This window comes from Uloborus diversus, chromosome 5 (assembly GCF_026930045.1).
Source record: "Uloborus diversus isolate 005 chromosome 5, Udiv.v.3.1, whole genome shotgun sequence".
Classification (NCBI taxonomy): domain Eukaryota; kingdom Metazoa; phylum Arthropoda; class Arachnida; order Araneae; family Uloboridae; genus Uloborus; species Uloborus diversus.
In genome coordinates this window covers 111471267-111496791 of record NC_072735.1, presented here as the reverse complement: position 1 = coordinate 111496791, position 25525 = coordinate 111471267, and the positions used below count along the sequence as shown (strand labels likewise).

The window sequence follows — 25525 nt, the reverse complement described above, 5'->3', positions numbered from 1 at the left end:
TTTAAAATGCGCGGAGTACTTATTACAACGTAAAACAGTGGCAGTTTAATTGCTTGACGAAAGAAAAGGTTAAATCATGACTAGACTCTTCTTTATATCAGTTTAATAAGCTTCCAATTGAAAACAAATAATACATTTTGCTTTGAAGCAGAAACTTTCTTAATTTTAATGAATTCTAATCACTTAAATATGTTGAATCGTTTGATGGAATGTAGAGAAAGGTTTGGAATGTCAAAATTTGATTAATTAGACTTAAAAAAAAAGCAGTGCAAGGATAACGCACGAAGAACAGAATTCATTATGGCCTCAAAGAACAGCAATTACTCTGTTCATAGAATTAGCCCCCCCCCCCTCTCTTCTCTGCCAAAAAAAAGGCAGCGGTTTTCAAATTGTTATACAATGCCTCGGGCTTTAGCAGTTCTTTGAAGATTCCGAGATAAACAGAAAATTCTAGCAAAACATAAGAAAAATTTATCTACGTTAAATATTAAATATTTTATATCATATTTTCCTTATGATGTAATTGAGTTTCTTGAAAACAATTTAACAGATCTAAACGATTACATGGATTGAAAATTTTTAAATATCAACTTATACATTAGATGGTCATCAGTTCTTATTACCCATGAAACAAGTAGTGAAAGGATAACTCAAGAAGGTCGTTACAAATAATTTTCTCATAAGAAAGTCATTATCATCTTCCCAAACAGCAAAAAATAAATAAATAAATAAATAAATAAATAAATAAATAAGTAAAAAAAAGTTATAGCATCAATAAAAATAATTCGAATTTGGACAGTCGATTAAGAGCAATTCTGACACTCCATTGATGGCTGTCATGATGATACATTTCTAAGGGTTAATGACAAAAATAATGATCTATTTTACACACGAATTTCGGCATTCAACATTGCATAATGTGAAAACAATACGACTGGATCGATTGCAATTAAACCAATAGAACACAAATGAAATTTCATTTGCATTGAAAGTACGCAGAATTTAAATAAGTCAACCACGAGAGCATCATTCTCTAAAGCATAACTGGAAGAGATCTTTCATAACCACCTGCCGGGTACGATCGCAACAGCTGTAGCAGATGAGCTAGTTAAGTGACAAAAGGGGGATTCTGACTGTATTTTATATCCTCTTAATTCCCACGGCCAGCGTCAGAACATCTCGCCTCGATCTTGTCATTTTCTACACCCTTCAGACGGTGACACAATTATTAGGATTTACAAACGGATGCAATCAATTTCAATTTCCGAACGATAACACAATGGGTGGATCGAGGGAGAAATAACAATAAAACATTGTTCCTTTATTTCTAAATTGGAGCTTCTTAATTTTTTGGGAATATTAGTTAGTTAAAACAACGGTTTCAGAGTAAGATAAGTATAGTAAGATAATGGGAGAAATTAAGGTAAAATGCCCTAAAATATATATGTGTATAAAAATATAAATATAACACACAAAATATTATAAGCTTAATAATTTTATAAAATAATTTAGAACGAGTATTTCTTTCACAAAACAAATGTTTTAAGCATAACCAATGTTCCAAAATAAATTAGAATGAGTATTTCTTTCATAAAACAAAAAACATTAATCAATTTCTAACAAAGATAACTTAAAGCAGACAATTGAATTCAGTGAATGAGCATGTATTTATTTATTTATTTTTACTTATATATTGATTATTCCATCTATTTTCCAATTATTATTATTTAAAAAGTATTTGCAAGTTTCAAACAAAACAAAAGGGGTCAGTTTTCCTTTTTTTTTTTTTTTTTGACTTTTGGTTAAAATATGTCTTTTGTTTTTACATTTGATTTTTGACATTTTTGATTCGTTCAAATTGCTTCATCGATCTAATTTGGTATTTCCAAAAAGTGCTATCATCATCATAACAATTTTTGAATAAAATCCTCAAAGAATATTTTTCTGGAATGAATGATCTTTTGCAAAAATAATATGATATTCTGAATTTCGATATTAGAAGTCGTTTAAATTGTTGTCAAACATATTAAAGCGAAATCTTTCATAATTTAGGTATTTAAATATTAGGTAGTAACAGACATGATCAATCTGGAACATATAGATTGTCCGCAAAAAATATAGGACACGTTATATGATTAATTTTCCTCAGAAAAGATGAATAATACACATAATTTCTATTATCTAATTATTATAACCATTTTTAATACTATGACTTCAATTCAACATTCTAAATGCAGTTAAAAACTCAAGTAATTCTTGGAAAATAAATAAATAGTACTACAAAAAAGGAAACTATTTTTAAACATTTTTTTAATGACATCTATTTGCATTGAAAAAATAATTATTATTATTATTATTGATAAGTTTAATTTTTTGGATAGCTTCCGCCTGATCTCTAATCCCTTTTCTCCAATTCATCATCATCTTCTTTTTTTAAAATTATTATTACTACTGGTGCAGCTTTTCTTGCGTTACATAAGTAGTGGATAAACCACAACGAATTTTGAAAATTAATAAACGGCCTCCGAAAGTTGTTTTGGTTGCAACAGGGCCAGACTTAAAGACTGATACCTCTATTCATACATTCATCAAACTGGAGTCATCAACCGTTCTATACAAGCTCTAATCAAGTCTTCAGAAGTCGCCATTTTCCCCATTCATATCTTTAACCTCATCAAGATGACAAGAGCGATCAATTTTTTTCTCATGACCCAAGAGCAAGCAGAGGTCGTTTACTTTCTTTGAAATGTGGTTCCGATTAAACATTAACAATACAGCAAAAAAAGAAGACGAAATTATTTATGAAAGGTTGTTCCAGACACTTGTAATCACGGCTGCTACCCAGCATTTAAACGGAAAAAGAATTTGACGCGGGATAACAGCTTAATCTCTTTTTGTTAATTTCATAAAAATTCGAAGTCATTAAAATAAGTAAAGATTCAATTCAGTTTGTCAATGTAAGTGATTACTCTCCTTATATTAGCAATATGTTTCAATTAAAAGTCTGTGCCTCATAACTTTGCTGGTTTAGAGCTCATCCAACTTGACAGGGATTTCAATCACGAAAATAAAATATACTATCTCGGTGGTTCAATTCATGAATTTTAGGAATGACATACATGTAAAAAGATCGAGATTAGCAGTCACCACTCGTCACAAGGTGACTAAATTTTTTTTAAAAGTGGCAACGGAAAATTTTCCAAACTAACACTTTCCCCAATTTTACTTGAGTAATTGGCTAAAGTTACCTTTAACAAGTTATCTAATATTAAGCTTTACGTTGGGAGTGTTTCAGTAGCAATTTAAAAGTTTTTATTTATTTATTTATTTTGATTAGAAAAAAAAGGAGTGGCAACTAATAAATTGACTTCTACTTGCCAATGGGCGACCAGAAAAATTTTATAATCTTTATCTTTGTAAAGAGATGTATTTTTAAAACTCGGGCAAAACTTGCTCTAAAACTTGTGCAAAAGGGGTTCAGAAAACTTACTATTGAAAAGGTAATATCCCGTTTCTGTAATATTTAACAATATTTTCGTATGATTAACTAATAAAAATTACTAAGCTTAGGTGGTCGCTATTTTCCACTCTTTTGTTTTAATAGAAATTAGTTATTGCAAGAATTTATTTAATTAATTGTTACTTGCTTGCTAAAGAAGCTTACTCAACCGATTGTTTTATAATTTGAATATCAGATATGTCTTGAGCTAATACATAATACGCATATTTCAGCGATCTGCTCAAAATAATAATACTAATTAAGCAACCTTAAAACAAGATGAGACCTACACTACATTGCCTTAACTGATCTCCTCAGTAATTAATTAAAGTCAGGTGAATACATAGCTTAAGCATTATTAATTGTACATTTATTATTCATTTATTTACAAAATATCTTTATTACTCTGATAATGCTTATGTTTAGTCCAAAAGGAGGTATTTCAAAGTCCCCCCCCCCCCCCCAAAAAAAAAGAAAAAAACGACATGGGTTTTTCAAGTGGACAAAAGCATAACTTATGACACCAAAATCGCGAAATATAAATCATGAAAATTTAAATTGAATCTCTGAAAATGAAAATCAACAAATAAAAATAAAATAAAGTAACTTTAAAATTCGAACTTTTACAACAAATTAAGTAAGCTGCCAATCTCTGGTCAGAACATTTTAAGAAGGAACACAGGCATTTTGCCTTTACTTTCAAAATGCAGACAAATTTCAAACTTGCGAAAACACGAATAAATGACAAATGGTTGTAGAGTAAATTTTTCGTCCACTTAAAATCATTTTCTTCTGCACACCAACATAAGTAGATGACCTGTTACGCTTGTTGAAAAAAAACAAGCAGAGAAAACAATTTTCATGAATGATTGCCGAAGGCAGACAAGGTTCAAATTTTTCTATCAGCGCCATTATAAAGGTTTTAGAAAGAAAAGAATTTGGCGCATAAAAACTACTCTATTTAATGGCACCTTGATGAATGATGGTTCTAAGGGTTTCAATTCTCCTATAATGATTTTCTGATTCAAAATGCATGTTCTAGAGGCGTCTTTCAAGAAGCTAGAAAAAAATGACTTCCTAATTCATTGTTTCATTTTTCATCTTGGCTCATTTAATTTATGGTTATATTTGCTTGAAGAATTATTTATGTCTTTTGGGTAATGGTTTGCGAATTAATTTATATGTAAAAAAAATCATCAATTATTACCATAACTAAAACCAGAAGAACTTCTTCGACATACTTAAGAATTCAGCATACCAAAAAGAAAATTGACATGTACTGATTTTTTATTTATTTATTTTATTTAAATCTTCTACTCTTGCATTGCTGCTGTTATAGTATCTTATTTTGTGCGAAGTTGAGTAATCAAGTACTGAAGACTTCAATGAAAACAGCCAAGTTTGAACACTTTAGTTTAACCTATAAGGGAGTTAGGTTTTGTCTTATTTTTCTATATTTAATGAAGAAATATATTTGTTGGCATCAAATACTGATCTTCGAATACGAACATAATTACGATACGATTAAAAAGTAGAATAATGAGGTTTTAAAATACCACAAATATTGCAAAGTATCCTTAAGTCTCCACTGCCGGAATCTCTGGTCCTCATGAGTGACTCATAAGGCAGAATAACAACGAGAATCGAATAATTGCTGAATATATGACAAAGATAAAACCGAAGAAGATAAGGATCATTTTGGGGAAGAATACAACATGGCAACCAATACTAAAGCAAAAGAAGAAAAAAAAAGGACTTAAAGACTTTCTGGAATAGCCAATGATCACAACAAGTATCGCTTCAATGCGCTTGAGACAATGACTTTCTTTAAGAACCGGGTTGTTCTTGCAGATGGAACGATTATTGGAACTTTAGATGGTTGTACTCTGTCTTAACAAGTAAAGAATTATGCTTACGTATGAGGTTAATATTTAACGCAAGTATTCATCAGTTTATAGAAGGTACTTTGTTTATTTTTTAAAGGAGATTTAAATTAGTAACTGATTATAGAAATAATCACTTGCTATAATTGAAAGTGTCAGTGTTTTAAATGCACATGTTAGTACAGAAAAAGTACAACAACAGATTATCAATTGTTGAAAAAAAAAAGAGAAAAGTTACTTTAAAAAATATACAGAATGGTTTGTCATGCAAAGTTTAGTTTGAAAAGAATTAAAAACGAAAAAATAGTATTGACTAATTTGTGAAAGCACCGATTTATTGTCACTACATGTCGATATTTTGCAACAGGAATCTCGAAACAGAAAACTGCGAAAACGTGTGGTAGAACTTTCCCCGATGAAAAAAAGGTAATATCTTGTTCCTAAATAAATTGCCATAATTTAGCAATAAAATTAAATTTGTTTCATTTTAAGAGGCCTTTTCTAAATCTAAATCATATTCCCAACATTTAACGTTGTCTTCACTGAATTTTAAAGACACGTTACAAAAGCACAAATTTGCAAGACCACCGCTTATAATGTCCTTTGAGTATAGTGAGTATCTCTCTTTCAGTTCATAAAATGTTTTGTGCGTCTGGACGCTAAGCGAAAGACAGGGAAGAAAGGTTGACGCAATTAACACTACAACTACAATATTTACGGGTTCGTATATTATAACTTTGATACGCTTTGTAGTTTTTAAGTAAATAAGAGTTAACCTGAATTTAAACTACTAGCGGGTCATACGTGACAAAGAGTTATGATAATGAATGCGGAAAATTGCTGCTTTTTCAAGGTCCAAAACGAAATGAAATTTCGTTAAACGATCTTTCAGGTTCCAGTTTTCCCACGACAAAGTAACTACCCTCATGTTAAATTTCGTTTTAGCCTTTGGCAATGAACTTGAAAAGGATGATTTCGCGAAAGCCAGGGGCGAAAAATGTTCTTCATCAATAAGCAAATACAAAGACATTAAGGAAGGATCTCGTTCTGTGCCAGGATCGTCAAGTTACTTAACTGACCGAATCGCGGATTAGCCCGAAGAGTTCCCTGTCAGTTTAAATATCATTTTCAGCTCATCCCTCTCCCTCTAATCAGGAGCTACATCATGCCCGACCGTGTCCAAGCGAAGATGGCATTGCACTTGAAACAGAAAAAAATGCAACAATCGGTCAGATTGTGCTGTTGTCAAAAAGCCCGGGGCTCTTTTTTACCAAGGATAAAAGGAAAGAAAACGCCCGTGGCAGTATGATTTTCCGAGCACTTGAGTCTCTTAATAGCAATAGGTAGCTTAATAGCCCTGGAATGCTGCCTCGGTTTCATGTAAGTAGTAATCAAAGCACAAAAAAATATCGCAGAAAATGGGTTCGACTTTTTTATGGGGTTCTATTAAGGCTACTATGACACATTCAATGATATCATTTGACAATTTTTCGGTAATCGCTTGCGGATGGCTCTTTCTGAACGTCAAAATTGTTACCGACTACTGGAGTATAACATTTTGATATTCATTGCTAAAGAACCTGTCTCAGAAATGTAATCATTTAGCCGTATTTTCTCTAATATAAGGCTGTTCACGGCGGCTTTCCACAAGGGCAATTCTTTTGGCGTTTGGGTGGTTTTGGCTTCTACGTTGTTTGGCTGATTTTCAGATAAATCGAAGTACGAGTTGCAATGAAAAAAAAAAAAAGGCCAACGACTCAACTTTTGTATAGAGACTAGGCAAATAAGAATAGAGTGAATTGAAATGAAAATAATAACTTTAAATCTACAAACTGGGAGAGAGAGAGAGAGAATTAGAATTTTTAGCTACGGATTTGTTTATAAACATTAATAAATCTTTAACGTATTTTCTTATTCTTAGAAATTACTCATAATTATTTTCAGTGTTTTCACTGAAACTTAAAAAATTCCATTACAATACAAAAATAATTCTAACAATTGGCTTGTCAGTGCAATTTCCTAATTTTTACGAAACGTTATTTTCTGTAAGTTTTCGGAAAATTTTCGTAATATTCAGAAAGCAGATCTTTTATGTTCCTTTTCCTGACAACTGTTTTATTCAACCATACACATTTGGAATTGTTATTCGGTTTATAGACTTTCCCAGGAAAATTTATGGTTGTTTTCAGGAGAGAGAAAAAAAACGTTCAGTAATTTTCCATTTTTTTACAGTCGGTCATTTTCTTACCAATTCTACAGTCATAATATCCGTGAATTTTCGGAAGTAACGTGCATTCAAATACGTTCAAAGTACAGAGAACTCGCATTCTAATATTTAGTGCCAACAATACATGAATTGATTATTTCAGAAAGGGCATAAGTTCAATGGATTTCCGTAGGACTAACGCCCTTTCTGAAACAATCGATTCACATGCTTTAACAGAAAAGTATTTCTGATAATAAAAGAAAAAAAGATTTTTGTTTAACTTTTGTTCATAACCTTCATACTCAATCAGATAATCAGTCATAGTATTCAAGAAATGAAATGACAGTTCAAGGACTTAATGCTTGGTTATAATTTTTCTTCCCTCTTTGATAATATCATTTCTCACAGCTATTTTAAAAATAATAATTGTTATAATAATATAAAACAGTACAGTAGGTGTTAAAATTATGCCAGAAATATTTTATTATTACGAATTACGACTTTATGTGAGGATTGAGTTATTGTTATTCTATTGTATTTCGACCATCAAAGAGTTTGTGTCGACAGGTATTAAAAATCCTTTTTCGAATGATATGAAAAAAATAGAGCGCATAAAACGCATTGATGTGCAAAAGTATCACAGAGAATAACAACACAAAAATTCAGGAAGCTGGGGAATCGCATCATTCATTGAAAAAGCAAGGACATTAAAACTACAGCTATGCAGAATCAAGCTAGTTCGGAAAAAAAAGTGTAAACAAAGTAACACGGGGGCCACTTCCGGTTCGTCTGCGTTTCACTTCCTTTCGAGGTTACTACTACGACTAGCATCCATTCACAATAATCCACCCACACTGGGTCATGTGACAAGATCTTCTCAAAGCGACATTCATTCATAGAGAACAAAAGGCAATCGCCATATCTTTCTCTTGCAGTTTATGTTGTCTGTTTCAGGAATTTTTTAAACTTTCCTGTCTTGCTCCTTCCGCTACACTCAGCATAAATAAATATAAAGGAGAGGCGGCAGGTTACCGAATTTTTGAACAAAATATATTGAATGAAATTAAAGTTAAATATTACTTCTTTGTACTAGTTTTTTTTTATTTTGGACTTACAAATATTTGATCAAATGAGCAATAGATAGTTCTAAGCCGAAATAATTTTGACAAAACAATGTCAACAATTATATAGAATGTAAATTCAAAATTTCGAAAAATTCTATTCTTAGATTAATCGCAAATAAGAAAGAATTTTTAATGGAAAATAAACTAGTTTAATTCCCTCATAGAGAACAACAATGAATCAGCACTTTTTCCCTAAAATACGCACTAGTCCAACTAATTGTATGCATGCTTCGAATTCGTAATCAATTCCTAAATTAAAACGTAATAGGAAACAGTCAAAAACGTGGCAACTTCTCAGCAAGTATCGAAAAAAAGGGGCGAAAAGTGTTCAATAAAAATATAGAAAGAAAATTTAACATCGTTCCGAATAAAGAACAATCCGAAAATTTTATTCGAAAGACAGAAATTATTTAAAACTCTACATAGCAAAGATAGATTATTATCTTATGCTATTTCTCATTTTAAAAATAATGGAGAGGGGCTTGTGAGAACGAAAAACCGTTATAAACGCTATTTAGCACATAAAAATAATGATGATGAAATAAAAATTAGAAATAGGTAGCTCAAAAAGCAGCTGCCGAAAAATTACTATTCGACCTTTCCCCCTGTCTGAAGAAACACCCATTCTCTTAGCAAAAAGGGGAGGGGGGGGGGTTGAGGAAGTAAGATAACTACCACTGTAGGGCGTGCTCACGCGTGTGGAAAAACAGGACTTTTCCCTCACCTCTTCCACTTGAAAAAAAAAACTTTTTCTTCAATTTTCCTTAGCGATTCTTCTTCAATGTTTGTTTATTTTCTATCGTCTGATCACGAGCCAAACGTGCGACTCGAGTTTAGTTGTCTGAAGGAGGATGTGGATCTTTTAAACAGTAATGAAAGAATTCGTGATGTCCTAGAACGAGTAGTGAAAAATTACTTTGGGTGTAGATGATGCAATAAATTAGCTTCCAAACCGTAATTAACAGTCAAATTTAAAAGTAACATTGATTTGCCTTTCAGATGAAATTTCGAACATTCCGATGCAAGAAAAGGTAATTTTTCGTTGTGTTTCAGATAATAACCATTCTTGTATGAAACTTCATGCTTTATATTTCGTTTGCTTATAATGTGCAAAAGTAGGATTAAGTTTATCTTTTATTATAACAAACTGTCCCGTTTTGAAATTTCATATTGAATACACTAACAAAATTGAGCTAGAGTGTCAAAATGTTGTTTTCCTTGCGTTTTCAATTTTAAAAGATTAATAAAGGTCTGTCATAGTCCACGTTAGAAAAACAAAAAAATTTCTCGTTTCGAATTCATCCATGTTCAATACTTCTTGTTCCCCAAACATGCATAGTTTTCCGACTGCTTTTTTACAATGCATAGCTTGTTGTTATACTTCGTTCCAATATGCAGTTTCAGATTAGTTCCCCGAAAAAGGTTTTTTAAGGTAAACTTTGGCTTACGCAATGTTTCTGAAAGTTTGTAACAATGTATGATTATTTTATTATGGTTTACATTAGGTATAATATATGATCACATAACCTTGAAATGAACAAAAAAATATCTATATATATTTTTATTGATAAGTAGTTTTTACGTTCTGTACTTATTCCAAGTTTCTTCAGTAATAATACTTTTTTTTAATCAAATGTTTAATAGCAAGACAAGTAATAAAAAAGTTTTGTACCACTTCTAAAACATTAAGACATGAGAAAAGAAAGAATGAATTATATTAACGAAGCCTATATTAATAAACGCACGCACAGTTCCTATACACATACTAACCTTCTCTAAAGCCAAATTAAGCAACGGAGAGTTTTAGGGTTCATCACATACGTCATCCAAAATGTAAGCAATAAAAAAAACCATTAAAAAAAATTATATTAAAAAAAAAAACTTACAACAAGTTGAAAAATTGAAAAATCTACAAGCCTCAAAAGTTGTCTTTCTCGTTAATACGCAAACCTGCCTTGTTTATATTTTCAAAATTAAATGTACATGATGAATTTGTTCCACTATTGTTGAAAGAACTTCGGTACCAATATCCACCCCCCCCCCCCAAGTCGAAAATAGTATTATTAATTTTTCTTAGGTTAATTTCAAATTAATATGCTTTTTTTTTTTTTTTTTTTTGCAGAAATTTTGGAGTGCACTTCTTGCCATGATACCTTGAAAATACTACCGTTTTACCTGATAATTGGTAGCTTCACTTGCCAAATCGATTAACTACATAAAAGAAAAAGTAGAGAAAAGTTATGAAGAAGATGATATTTTCCATAGGAGTAAATAGGACCTCGTGTTACAATTTTCTGCCATCACATGGTCAGAAATTATTTTTTTTTAAGAGGAGTCAATCGATTTGGCAACCGAGGCATCCAATTATGTAATTTGTTTGACTTATAAATATTTTCGTTTCAAATTGCTCAAAAAAAAAAAAAGAAAGAAAGAAAGAAATTGTGACAAACAAGCTCGATACAATACACAAATAAAAAAAATAAATAAGTAACAATAATAATGCTACTGCGCTAATCCAAATGAGGACTATTTTCCAACATAACAAACAACTTCTCCAACTTATCCAAACACCACGTAAAGCAAAAGCAAGAACCAGAACCAGAAAAAGAGAAAGAAAGAAAAAAAGAAGCAAGTGAGCGGGAGAGAGAAAGAAGGTAGCCCTTTTCTTATCTGAAACTCCCCTCGGGGCGCGAGGAAAGAAAAAGGAGGGAGAAGGGGGGGGGGGGGGAATTCTGGAGAAGGAGAGGCCAGATGGCTGGCGGGGCAGCGTCTTTGTTTGCTGGCTTGCTTTCCCACGGTGGTTTTTCTGCGGCGGATTGACTCGCGTACGCTCGGAAAGCCAGTCACGCTAGCTACGGCCCCTGGTTGGAAAAGATGTTTTTTTTTTCTTTCGTCTCGTGCTCTAGGATTCTCTCTTTCGTCGAGGCGGGGTTTTTTGAAGGGGTCGGATACAAACCTATAATATTGGGCATGGCAGTGGGCTATCGAATGACCGGAGGGAGGTTTTTGACCCCTTTCCGAAATTACAGTCAAACCTCCATATATTGAACTTCCACATATCGAAATTTTCTATGTATCGAAATCCCAGCGAATTTCTATGTTCTTTACATAGAAATATTGTTTCTATATATCGAAAAAATCTCTACATATCGATTTTTTTTTTTTTTTTCGAGGCATTCGTAGATTTTTTCCATTTTCGACTGTTTGTCTCATGAAAAATGAAGGTGCGGGGAGAAAATTATGTTTATTTAAGGTTGCTACGAAACTCATAAGAAATCTGGGGTTGAGGGGTGTGTAGGTAGGTCGTTGTTTCGCTCTGGAGTTCTTAAATTCCCTCAAGCTATTTCAAATCTTAGTTGTAACCAGTTACACTAAAATCAGTTTCAAACTATCCCTTTTGTCTGTTGATTATCATTCCTAGTCTTTTTAGCTGCAGTAAAAATCATTCAAGTTAAAAGATCGATTTTTTACTTTTCTCTCGATTATATTGTCAAAATAAAAATCCCCTAATGTTGCGGATCAAGTTGAATTGAAGAAGAATGAAGATATATAATGGTGCAAAAATATGTAATTTCTGTTATTTTTTTAATTCCCTTGATTAACTTTTAATTTAATCCGATGCTGGTATCAATTAGAAATTGGGTTTCATACACGTAAATTAGCTTTAATTTTAATGTTTAGGAGACTTTTAGGAAAAAAAAAGATCGTTTCTATATATCGAAATTTCTACATATCGAATTTTTCCGCGACAATTTACTACTTCGATATATGGAGGTCCGACTGTATATCCTGTTTTGGTCAATTTTCGGACTTTATTTTTTGTATATTACTTGCAATGAATAACTTTACAATTGAAAAAAAAAAACTAAACAATTAATCTAAAATAGCAACAATGCAAACATTGAAAGCGTTTTACTTTTGAAAAGTTTATTGTTTTTATTTAATTGTTTTTCTAAATCTCAATGACATTCGCAGAAAACTTATTACAGACATATCTCCGATTAACCTCCAAACAAGCCCCGAACCGTATTTAATATATAAATTTATAGGAATTTATCTTACATAAACAACTATGATGTTATAGAGCCGTCGATTACTGGATATAGTCCAATGTTAGTTTCTCAATTTCCGCATATGTTCAGCACACACACTCTCTCTCTCTCTCCTTTTCGTTCTTGGAACTACCAACCTTGATTTTATTAATTTAAATCAGAAAAAAAAATAAGACAATTGGTTGAAGTTTAGACTCCAAGTAATAATTTATTGTTCCTTATGCGGTTTTTAATAACACCTTCCATTGTTACAAATGAATTTCATCAACGAAGATCTCACGAAAAGTGGGAGGATGTAGCAACAAAGGCGGAACAACAGGGGAGGCTAAATTCCTCCAGGGGTCATGAGCTCTGGGGGAATCTCATCGGGTCTTAGGTCAGATTGGAATTACATTTAATAATGCAACAATTGATATTATTTTTTATCATTATAGGTTTCACTTTATTTATTTTTTGTTAGTTATTTTGATATTATTGTAATATTTTTTTTTATTTATTTTTATTCTATTTAATTTACTAATTTTCATTTTTTTTTTTTAAACGGAAGTTATCCCTCTCTGCCTTAAATGAACTAGAATTTGCTACTTGGGCTCGGTTCTTCGAGGAGTATTAGTAACAACAACACTTTTTCTTTGTTCATTTTTAACTTATTTATTTTATTTTATTTATTAATTGTTTTACAGAATAACTCGTTATCCAAAAAAAAAAAAAAATCTGAATTCCTGAAATTAATTCAACAATTTCAAGTGACACATGAAACTATCAAAAGCGTCTTAATTTATTACAAAAATACTATCTCACCTTATCGCGAAATAGTGAACTTTGCATTAGGAAACACGTTTAGAACACACCCTCTCGGCTTTGCCTTCGATCACGAGATGTGATTTTCTTACGAAACTCAAGAATGAACAGAAAGCCACACAGTCACGCGAAACACTAAGTACCGAGTCACGAAAACTTTAATCGCAGAGCTTCACAAATATCTCAAGGTGAAAACAAATCTGATCTTCAACTCTTCAAAAGCTCAATCAGTAAGAGAATTGCACGACTCTTAGGTGTTTCCAGCACGTTCTGCGCAGGTGTTTACAGCAAACTTTCCGTTTCACTTTATTCAAAGTCATTTAAATGTGATTGTTTCTTTCAAATGTAATTTTCATAGTTCCTCAGCTCTTTTTCCAATCCACAAATTATGGACTTGTTAAAAGTTTTTAAGGGGTTCTTTAAGAAAAATTGAGAACCTTATCAAGCCAATATGACCACATAACAATATTGCTTAGAAATATCATTAATATCGCACTAAATAAAGGGTGGGTCGGCTGTTTTTGAGATACTGGTTGATGGAAAGACAAACAATGTGAAAATTGTAGGCATTCAACCACACACAATGCCATGAGGAATTCCACAAAACTAAAAATTCACAGGAGAAAGTGAAAGTATTATACATATGTCTTGTCGCCTGCAGAAATTGAGATTTTTAGAGCCTTGAACAGAAATTAGGGACTTTTAAGGGTCTCGAACAGAAATTAAGTACTCTTAATTTAAAAAAAAGAACTCTTAAGGAGCGTGGGAGCTCTTTAAAGTGGAAATCCTGTAGTTAAAAAAAAACGACTGTAGTGAAGCTAACATACACAATAGAAAACCTATGTACAAGTTCAGCTCTTGTACATAATGAACACTTTTATGCATTAAATAACAACCATTCAATGGAAACAAAAAAAAAAAAACAAGAATGCACTGTTTTATTAAGAAAGAAACAGCTCAAAAATTGCGGTCTTCAAAGCTATTTACTGCGGTCGAAGTCAAAATAAAAATATCAGTTTCATCCAGACGAGTGTTTCCCAACATTTTTTTTTTTTTTTTTTTGCCTGTACCTTCCATCTATTATGCCGATGCCCCTGTTGATATATATAATTCATGTTGCAGAAAACATACTTGTTTTTCAGTTTGAAAAGCTCTAAAATACCGTTAACTTGGTTCAAACAAGCTTTCGAACATGTGACTTAAAAGAACGAAGAAACAACGGCTGGTGATGCAAAAAAAGGAGATCATTCTAAATTAAAACAATTAATATATTATTCTAGGATTGTCCCCTGAAAAAATAAAGGAAATGTCCCCCAGTAGAGCATGCCTCCCACTTTGGGAAACACTGACCTAGACTTTTTAGCAGCTACCGATGGAGATATTTATCGATTCTGATGTGTTATACGTATTAGCTATCATTCAAAATATTAAAATACTAGTGGTACCCGCATGGCTTTGCCCGTAGTAGAAAATTAAAAGATCATTTGGTTCTCCTGTATATTTACAAATAATGGATGGTGAATTTCTCGCCAATTTGCTCGCCCATTTTACACGTTATGATAATTTGGTATTTTAATCGTCCACGTTATGATAATTTGCTCGGGTAAATGTTCTTAAAATTGGAATAGAAAAAGAACAAAATCGAATTTTCGAAAAATCGCTTCGAGGTGCACACTCCCATGCTACAAACTAATTTTGTGCCAAATTTCATGAAAATCGGCCGAACGGTCTAGGCGCTATGCGCGTCACAGAGATCCAGACAGTGAGAGTTTCAGCTTTATTATTATTAGTTATATAAAGATGATGTAGTCGTTGACTAGAATGGCAATCGATACTTAGCCGAAGGAACCAGAACCAAACCGTAAAATATAAACAATTTTAAAACATTAATTTTTTTTTCCTTACATTTGAAAGAAAAAAAACTTTGCCACTCCAAAATTAATATTGAAACTTGTTGCTATATGAAGCTACTTTATATAAGAGAGAAAAAAATCAGTTTATCTCTAAATTAATTAGTAATTGTTCCCTGAGACAGCGGCTACAGAAATACGAAGGAGAAAAAAAAGATAAAAACTATGTCTGAGTTATGTTAGCAGCTGTAGCAGGAACAGACCCCGAAGCGGTAGCGATGGTAGGAGGGGCCAACGAAGTCCGATTTTTAAAAACCTGATTGGCCAAGAGCAGCTATGAATAGATGCTCCTAGTTATCTTCTGGGATCTCCTAACAAAAACAAAAACCGCAATTAGAACTTTATAGCCAGTAAGAAGAGATGAGTTCAATCTTTCCGGGAAGAGACCTTGCGCTATTTTTTATTCATTTTATGTTTTTTACAGTCGAAAGATGATTATTAGTAATTCAATTAACGAGTATTATATACGAAACTGGGAGCTACTCTGGCAGTAATTGCTAAATTAATGTCTTTTTAACAATTAATATGGGAAAAAGAAATGGCACATTTTTCAACAAAAATGCTTCCACTTGTCGAAGCAACGGAGAAATTCCTCATTATCCCCGAAGCTTTTAATATCCTAATACGGAGGCTTTAATTTGCATGGGAGCTAACGATAGCTTTTCAATTTTATGTCAATTTTAGACAAAATTCAGACTATTTACGAACGAAAATATTTTCTGAGGACGGTAGGACTTCCGCACTTTTTTTTTTTTTGGTTAGAAATAAAACGAAACTAATAAGTCATTTTTTATCATAGCATAATTTTATACTACATAAAAATTATTTCAGGATAAAGATCAGTAAAAAAATAATCCTTTTAAATGTTAATAATCCTTAACATATCGCAATTACTTATTAAAATAATCTAGAAAAACGTATGGGAGATAGTTCAAGAAATTATTTTTGCCCATTTTGGATTACTTTCTAGAGGTCCTGAAATTTATTTAAAGAATTTCTGTGTTTATAAAAGCTTTTAAGGCCGAATTCTGTGTTTGTAATCTTTAACGGACTGAACGGGAGCGAAAAAATTATTTTGTCAGTTTTAAACTGAACTGAAGACAAATCAAACAGTACTTATCAGAATAAATTGAAAAACTCTATTTTTAATAAAGTAACGAATTACTTTTAACGCAATAATTAAAAACATACAAAATTAACTTGAATTAAAGAAGTCATAGACTAAAACATTTAAGAACTTTGTAAGCAAATTATTTTAAAGGTTTTTTTAGAAGAATTACTTGCACTTCAAAGGAATAAATGCATCCGTTTGACGCTATTGGTTTAGAAACTTCGGAGTAAACATAAGGGACAATTTGATTAAAGTACAGAAGGTAAAGTAATTGCGATGAAGTTTTCGATTCTTTTTTAAATAATTTTATGAGGGAATTCAACGTAGTTCAGTTTTAATTATACTCAGTCTGACAAAATTTAGATTTACTAGTCAAAAATCAACCTTTTGACAGGTATCATTCCATCATACGTGTATTTATTTCCATCATACGTACGCAAAGTTTATCAGGTAAGAAACAGAAGATTCTTTTAGTTAATTAATTTATTTATGTATTTCGGATAGTGGATGAGTAAGGTATAAAACACTGAAGTGCTTGAATTTTCAAAATGTGAGCACTATCCATGAACAATAAGTTGCGTCGTAACAATTTATAATTTTTAAAAATAACTATTTAAAAACATGTAACAATTCATATAAAATTAAATATAATTCAAATAAAAATGAAATAAAGGTAAAGCCCAGTTGTTGAAGAAACCTAGAAAATTTTTAAATAACTACAATTGCTTTCTAAATGATAACTTCTAACTAACATTTCACGGATGAAAATAAGAATAGTAGTACAGTGAAACCTGTGTAAGTTGACCACTTGCGGTTCAGCACTTTGGCGGTCAACTTAGACAGGTGGTCAACTTATAAAGGGCGGTAATGTTTTTTTTTTGGCATTTCTTGCATCATGTATTCATTTTTTGAGGAGTTCACCCTTACTCTTTCTGTTAAACTCACTTTCAGTGTTTAACATTATTGAAAGTGAAACAATAATTAAAAATACCTATCAGTATTTTTAATAAAAAGCAAAAAATAATTTCGTTATTTTTTCCTTGTTTTTAACTATATTAGACACTGTAGGTTTAGAAATTCCATATATGCCAGCTAATTTCCTCTGGATTTCTCCATTTTCAATTAATTTTAATATTTGATACTTTTTATTCATCTCAAGTTCAACTAACTTTCTTTTTGAAGCCTTTTTATGTATAGCACAAAGAGTAACAAGATCGACTCTCCCAGTTCATAAAGGCAAAACTAAAATGTCCTATCTCTTAATCCCCTGCACCAGAAACATGTAACTTTACTCATTAGCAGCCCAGATCTGTGTAACCGCAGTGCGAGGGGCCCGCGTCCTTAAAGTGGCTACTGACCCTAGAAATTGAAGATAAAATAGAAAAAAACTAGCACTAAGACTTATGCATTTTACAAATAGACACTGCTGGCCACTAGGGAGGGGCCCAACACATTTTGTTGCAGGGAGGCCCAAAATATCTAGATCCGTGCCAGCTCTTTTTGCACAATTCCTATGTTGCCATAACATATTGCAACTGAAAGAAAAGATTTTGAACTTTTCTACTGACACCTATTTTCATTGAACAAAGAACAAAAAGCTATCTCAAATAGAACAACAAATGAAAAACAAGTTTAGAGAATAAAGAGCAGCTTAAGCTTTATGCTGCTGTTTAGTTAGTAAAATGCTAGTCCGTCATCAAAGCATTAAAAACATTCTTGGAAAGCTATCAAATAATAATAATAATAATTAATAAATAATAAAATAAAATAATTTGCTGAAGAAAGTTTTAAAAAATAAACCAAGTGGTCAACTTACAAAGGGTTTTTTTACAATACTTCAAACCAAATTCGGCGTACATTAGTGGTCAAGATAGACAGGTGGTCAAGATAGAGAGGTGGTCAAGTTACAGAGGTTTTCCTTCATTATATGAGATAGGACAAATTCCGTTCCTGACAAAAGTGGTCAACATAGACAGGTGGTCAACTTACAAGGGTGGTCAACTTTACAGGTTTTACTGTACTAGCTTTTTCCCTAGCATTAAAAACCAACCTGATTTGGCAGATGGGAAACAAATAGCACAGGTGTTAAGTTTATTCCTCGAAAGAAGAAGGGATCGACTTTCTTTCTCCAGTTCGTCACCTGTTCAAACAGGTCGCGCATCCCTCTGCTCCAATGAAAAAAAAAAAAAAAAATGATGCGAGGAAGCTGAGTAAAGGGAGAATCCTGGGAAATCATTTGTCCTTATTAACTCTTCTTTCGAAGAAAAATAATGAATGATGTCTTGTTAAAATACAGAAATCTTTAGCAATTGTAATTTAGGATTGAAAACGAATAAAGAGAATTGAGTTCGTATTATATGAACGCGGAGGGAAAATACTATGAAACTTTTCATTTGTTTATGTTTACCATGTAATTAAAGCAATCATTTCACCTTATTGGGGCAAGGGGAGTACAGCAATTACGATTGAGGATTTTAATGCAGATTGAAACTCATATTATATAAACATGGTGGATAAATATTCTCTTTCTTTTTAATTGTTTATGTTTAACATGTAACTAAATTACTCTTTTTTCCTTATTATCTCCACTTTTGAAGAAAAAAAAACTACAGTAATTTTGATAAGGGTTGTGAAGTGTATTGGGAAGTGGGTAATATTATGTAAACACGGCTGATTATTTGGCTTCTTAATTGTTATGTTTAACATGTAACTAAAATAATCATTTGTCCTAATTAACTCCTTTCGAAAAAGAAAAAAAACTATAGTAATTGTGATTGAGGAATTAAAATGAAAACTGAATTATAACCGCATTATGTAAACAGGGTTGATTCTATTTTGAGATTGTCAAATCGCATGAGACGTTAAAAAAAATTTACCACCAATTAAATTCATAACTAATGATAATTTGTTAATACTCGATCATATGACTTTTTACTTTCTATTTTTTCATTTGCTTTACAGGCAGCGTTCGCGGATATATATCAGTCAATATATATCATGATATATATATGACGATATTTATTTTGAAAATATCATGATATTTTGATATTTTCGATATTTATTTTTTCAACTATGGTATTTTCGATATAAAAAGTATATTAATCATAGTAATATTGTCCATATATTATTAAAAATAACCAAAAAGTAATGTACTGTATTTCTATGATGTATAATACATCATTAATATACCAAAGTAATATAATTCCTTCTTTTCTTGTATTTTATATTCATAAAATTAATAGTAATGTAACTATTTTAATGCATTTTAAAAGTGCCTAATTAAATATAAAACATTGCTCAAAAAAAAAGAAAATATCTTATCAATGTGCACCGACTGATGCATATTATTTATGTCTGAATCATATAATTGTAAAAGTAGCTAACAGAAGAAAAATGAGTAAAACAGCTAATGCTAAATTAACTCCATTAAAATTGATAGAATTGAAAAATGAAATATTAGATTTAAATAATGAAAGAAACATTAATTTTAAGTCTACATATTGTAATTCTAATATAAGAAAATAAAGAGTGATTTGAGGATGCATTTACTATTTCGAAGACTTTAGTTTGTGCTAATTGAAAATATCGGATATCCGATATATATCAAAATATCGGATATTTTCGCACCATGTTTACAGGTACTTAACGTGTGTTGCAAAAATGAATGCATGAAAAAAACATTAGTAAAAAAATTATCTTTTTTTTTTTTTTTGGCCTGATAAGTAATTAAGGCAATGGCGAAAATCGTGCGCAATTAACAAAATTTTGTTCATTAAATCGCATTGAAAACATTAGAAAAATATCTACTTTTTATTTGCTTGACAAGTAATTAAATTTTACTACAAAATTAGTACGCCGAAAGAACTTTTTTTCTGCTATGCTGAACATTCACATGGAAAACATGTAAAAAATGTGTTTTTAAGTTGCTTAGCAAACTGTTGGGAATATTTCAAAAAGTAGAGCAAAAGAAAAACATTTTGCTACTCCAGACGAAATCCCGCAAAAAACCTATATAAGTACTTAGAGAGAGAAGAGAGTGAAAGACGACAAAAGACATAGAATCAACGTAGTGAATGAAAAACGTCGACTGCTTGTTCAAAAAACGCCTATGATTGAAATAACAAATATTTCAGCTTAATAAACACTGAAGTACATTTTCTAAGCTAACCATTAATTTTCATATTGTTTGTTCATCAATAAATACTAAGAATTAAATTTAAAAAAATCAATATCGTTTAATCGAAAAGTTATTGAGCAAATGTTTAAAAAATTGTCCAGGGGGTTATTAAATGTCTCTCATCTGCAGAGCTAGTAGTGGCAGAGAGGAGACGTCATCCAGATGACGTTACCACAAGAAAAACCGTTAGACTTCCAACAATAGTAAACCCAATCACGTGATCTGCAACGGAACCGTTTTCAGTCGATGCAGGCAGATGTGTTCAAAAGCCTATGCTAACAGCCCCGCATGAGAAGCGACTAGAGCCCAGCAGTCTAATCAATTTCCACCCACAACAGACCCCCAGCTACAGTGGCTTTTAAAGATCCATAGAAGTCCCTTTAAATATTACACTGATCGCTTGGTTTTTCAAGACATTTCTCACAGAGTTTGAGGTTTGCAATTCAATATATTTGCGACAAATAATAAAGGAAAATAAATGAGTAAGGCGTCTCTTCGTAAAGCAATTTATAAAGAAGACATTTCTATTTTTAACTTTTCAACTTTTCAAATCGTTTGTGCATTCTTTAATTCTTTAATTCTATCACCATTACTATTGACAAAATGTGCCGAATTTAATTAAATTCCACTTAAAATAATAGGACTTTATCCTCAATATCCAAATTGATGATAATGTTTCGAATTCTAAGTTTTCACAGAATATCTGTGGAATTTTTAATGTATTTATCATTATGTAAAACTATAGGTTTATTCGTTTCCCTTTCTAGTCATTCAAATACTATAGATTTCTTAATTTGTATCTTAAAAAATGCAACATGTATTTATAACTGAGAGCTAGCGAATACACATTTGCCATACAAAACAATTCAGTTTTAATGCGTTCAAATAAGTTAATGGGATTTTTCTGCAACTTCAATTGATCATCATTCAATGTAAAACAATCGTTCAACTTGTTTTGAATTACGCGTCTCTTGTGTGACTTAATTGTAACAATATGCCACAGATAGATAATACAATATTTCTCTTTGATCTACGTTCGTTTAATATTCACTAGGTAGGTAGATTCGTTTTAAGCAGTAGTATATACTTTTTTTTTTTAATTTTAATTTAATGATTAACTACTTTTTCACATTATTGTTTCTTTTTACTAATTAGCAAGGTTAAATACAATTCATTTTTTGAATTCGTCTACTTATTTCTAACACGGCTTTTCAATTCTTTTTTTCTTTAAGTTTGTTGTACTTCTTTACACACGAGGTATCGTACAATTTTAATTAATTTATTGCCATTTTTAATCTGCCTTCTCCGCGGTTTCTAGCTGAAAAGGATTCCCCTGAATGCCCTGATATTTTACATTCTAAATAAAACTTACTGAATGAAACTCCGAATTTCACCCAGATAAATGAGTATGCATATGTAATACGCCTAAATATACAGTTCATGAGGGGAGAAAAAAACAGATCAAAAAAAGATGAAGAAAATAAAAGAGGAAAAAAAGAAAGGAAAAGAAAAAGTTAGCAATTTGATTTGCAATAGTTCCTTCAATTTTTCCGAATCGTTACATAAAACTTGCCGAATAAAAAAAAATGTTTTGGGAGGTCACAGTGACCTTCCATCAGTGAACGCAGACACTGAAATCAATTTTTCTCTGATTTTCTACTTTACAATAAGTTTCCACGGTGATTCATCGTTTTTCCTGTTTTGCAGATCGTATAGTATCATTTGAAAACATTAGTAGTACAACATAATAATTAAATCGTCAATCATTGCGAAGAACTACATGAAAAAATAAAACAAGCACTTACTTGCAATATGGTTCACCTCTAGGATTGGAAACACAAGATGCGCCATTTTTGCAAGGGTTTGGAGAACAAGATACGAGGCCTGCAAATATAGAAACAAACCAAATTATTAAATATAATGCATTTCCCTCACGCCTGTGAAACAAGTGCTTGTACACTGTAAATATGAACCTCAGTAAATATATATCTTGAATACTTCAGCAAAACATTGATTTAAGTGCAGTAAAAGCCAGTTTAAGTGATCAATGTGTCACTTGTCTGAACTGGCATGTGTCAATTGTAGTTGCGGTTAAACTGTTTGCGCCTCAGCCAGATTTTGACTATGTACTCGGCCTATGCCGCGTAGTTGTGAAAATTTTACTATTTGGTAAGTAGTATGTAATTTAAATTATGACTATAGTTATGTATAGAAATTAAGAAAAGCTTCAAATGTTAAATGAATGCATAATTTAGCCATGCATGTGAAGAGTAAAGGTTAAGATTTTTAAGTTCAAAAGACAACGTGGAAAAATTAGATAATATGAAGTTTTATTATGAACTCAAAAGATATTTACTATAAACAAAAATCATTTATTTTATGACTGAAAATTTTTGTTCTTCTAGAACAAGCAAAAATAAATTCATATTTTAGTTTTAATTTCCTCTTGCAAAGCTTTAATAAACCAACATGGTTTAAATTAATTGGTAATTGATTCCGGTAGATAGACCATAAATTGTATTTTAGTTTTAAGAACGTAATAGCACCAAATCAAAAATCTTGTTTGAAAACTAAAACAAATGCTAGAAAATAAAACTTATGCATAGTGAGTATACGTATACTTTGTCTTACATTGAAATAAAAATTACTTATCGTGAAATGAAGCGAAGAGAAAAAAAAAGGTTCACGGCCAACGAACTGACCAAGAATATCGTGTACAAATATGCTATTTAACATAACAAATGCATAACCATGACTGTAGAACTACTTCCTTTAATAACAAATTGTTATATTAATAAATAAGTGAACCCTATTTTAATTATTTGAACAAAGCGAGCCTCGCGTGATTCTTCAAAGAAAGATTCAATTGAAGGCTAACAGCATTTAATTTGATGAAAATAATTGTGCTAATGACCAATTTTCAACTGCATGGAACGACAAGCCGCAAAGGAACTTCGTTCATAAGCTCATATTATTTTGGCGAGGAAGTTTTCCTGTTGTCGTAATCAACAGGTAGTCCGCCTGGGAAAAGAAGCGAAGGAGAAGGAAAAGATTCTATTTATACATTCTGTAACAGCGTTTCAGAACAAAGTAACAAGTAGTTGAAACAAGAAACAGAGAACTTTTTTTTTTTTTTTTTTTGCTTTGCAATCTAGATTTAAGATTGACATGATATTCTTTGAACACGAAACATGGATAGTTCCAGGGTTGTTTTTATTAGCAACGTCCCAATGCAAAGTTTAGTTAAAGTGCTTTAACTGATTTACATTAATTTGCATACTACAATTATTTCGCAAATGAAAAGAAAATTATCGGCAAAATTGAGCAGGATACATCTTGGGTTCAAAAGGAACATTACTTGCAAAAAACGTAAAAGAAATGCCCAAACCAAACACATTTCTTGATTTGTCCTTTATTATCAACCAGTTTGCTGGAAAATTAAGCACCGCAAAGTTGGAGATAACAAAGTACCTATGTGATCCAGGATGATTTTGTACGTATGTGTGTTTGCATTTTTGCCCTACCCCCCCCCCCCCTTCTTAAGAGTTTTTCTTAAATTTTCTTAAACGTTCATTTTTAGGTTGTTACGTTTTAAAGATGTTTTAGTAACTAACTTTTGATCTTTCAATGAATTTTTTGAACAATATTTTGCATTTTAAAAGCATTGTAAAATAGTGCAAGCAAAATTCATTTATTGAAAGTTGAACGCTATTCTAAACATGCCCCAATAATTAAATGTAGATGCTGAATGGAGTTCTTCAAGATTTAAGTATATTCTCTTGGACAATGAGCGTTCTGTCGGTCATTAACGCCCTTCATCTGTATATTTTACATCATTACGGGAAGATCAAAGCCATTTATCTAGATGCGATGCCATTTTGGAAACCTTTTTAATCTTACTTTAACTTTGAAAAGACTTGATTTTTCTATGGTAGAGATAGCTTTTTCCTTTTTCTTTTAAAACTTATTTTACTTCGTATTACATTTTTTATATGTGATGCTTTAAAATTAAAATACAGTAAAATCCCTCTAATGCGGACACTAGCGGGAATTTTTTTTTTTTTTTTTTTTTGTCCGCAATAGAGGGATGTCCGCAGGAGAGGGATTTAATAATGTTATTTGCCTTGGAACCGGGGAATTAAAAATAGTCCGCATAAGAGGGGTGTCCGTTTAGAGGGGTTTTACTGTACTAATTATTTTATTTAACTTTTTCCCCAAATTTAAATATACTAACGTTTAAAAGCATGTACAATAATAAAAATACGCATTGATCGAGTAATGTAAACTTCTCTGGTGCAAGCAGTCAAAAAACTTCACTGACGCTAAATACTTTTATCCACCCATGCTCGAACATTTTCCATGGTCTGTGTTTTGTAAATTGTGATTATTTTTGTGAAAATGTGATTAGTTTTAACAATAAGTATTGAGGAAATGTTAGAACACCATGAATGATATGTTAAAGAAATAAAACACTTTCTGTGTTATTTTTATAAAATTGTCCGTCTTGAGAACCCGTTTACAGAGAATTTGAACAAACCACTTCTCATACTACTAAAACTAAAACACGGGTCGCTTAACTTTTAAACGCAGCATCTTCACGTGACAAACAATAATAATAATTAAATTTGAGATACAAGTTGATTACGAAAAATTTTCCTCATAACATCGAACCGATGTCAAGAAGAAACATTATCTTTGAGTAAGTGGCTTTTTCCTCCATACATATTTTTTCACGCCACTAAAAATTAAAACCACATTTCCA

At 31.5% G+C, this 25525-nt stretch overlaps 1 protein-coding gene across 1 annotated transcript in view; it reads right to left on the bottom strand.

The window, feature by feature from the left end:
• Nucleotides 1-24620, bottom strand: part of LOC129223081 (neurogenic locus Notch protein-like) — a 65137-nt gene extending 40517 nt beyond the window's left edge. Inside the window, exons 1-2 of the mRNA XM_054857647.1 lie at nucleotides 24604-24620; nucleotides 22569-22700 (exon numbers count right to left, since the gene is read on the bottom strand). Of these exons, the coding sequence (XP_054713622.1) occupies nucleotides 22569-22700; nucleotides 24604-24620 (149 nt within the window). The remainder of the gene's footprint in view (nucleotides 1-22568; nucleotides 22701-24603) is intronic.
• Between the last annotated feature and the right edge of the window lie 905 nt (nucleotides 24621-25525).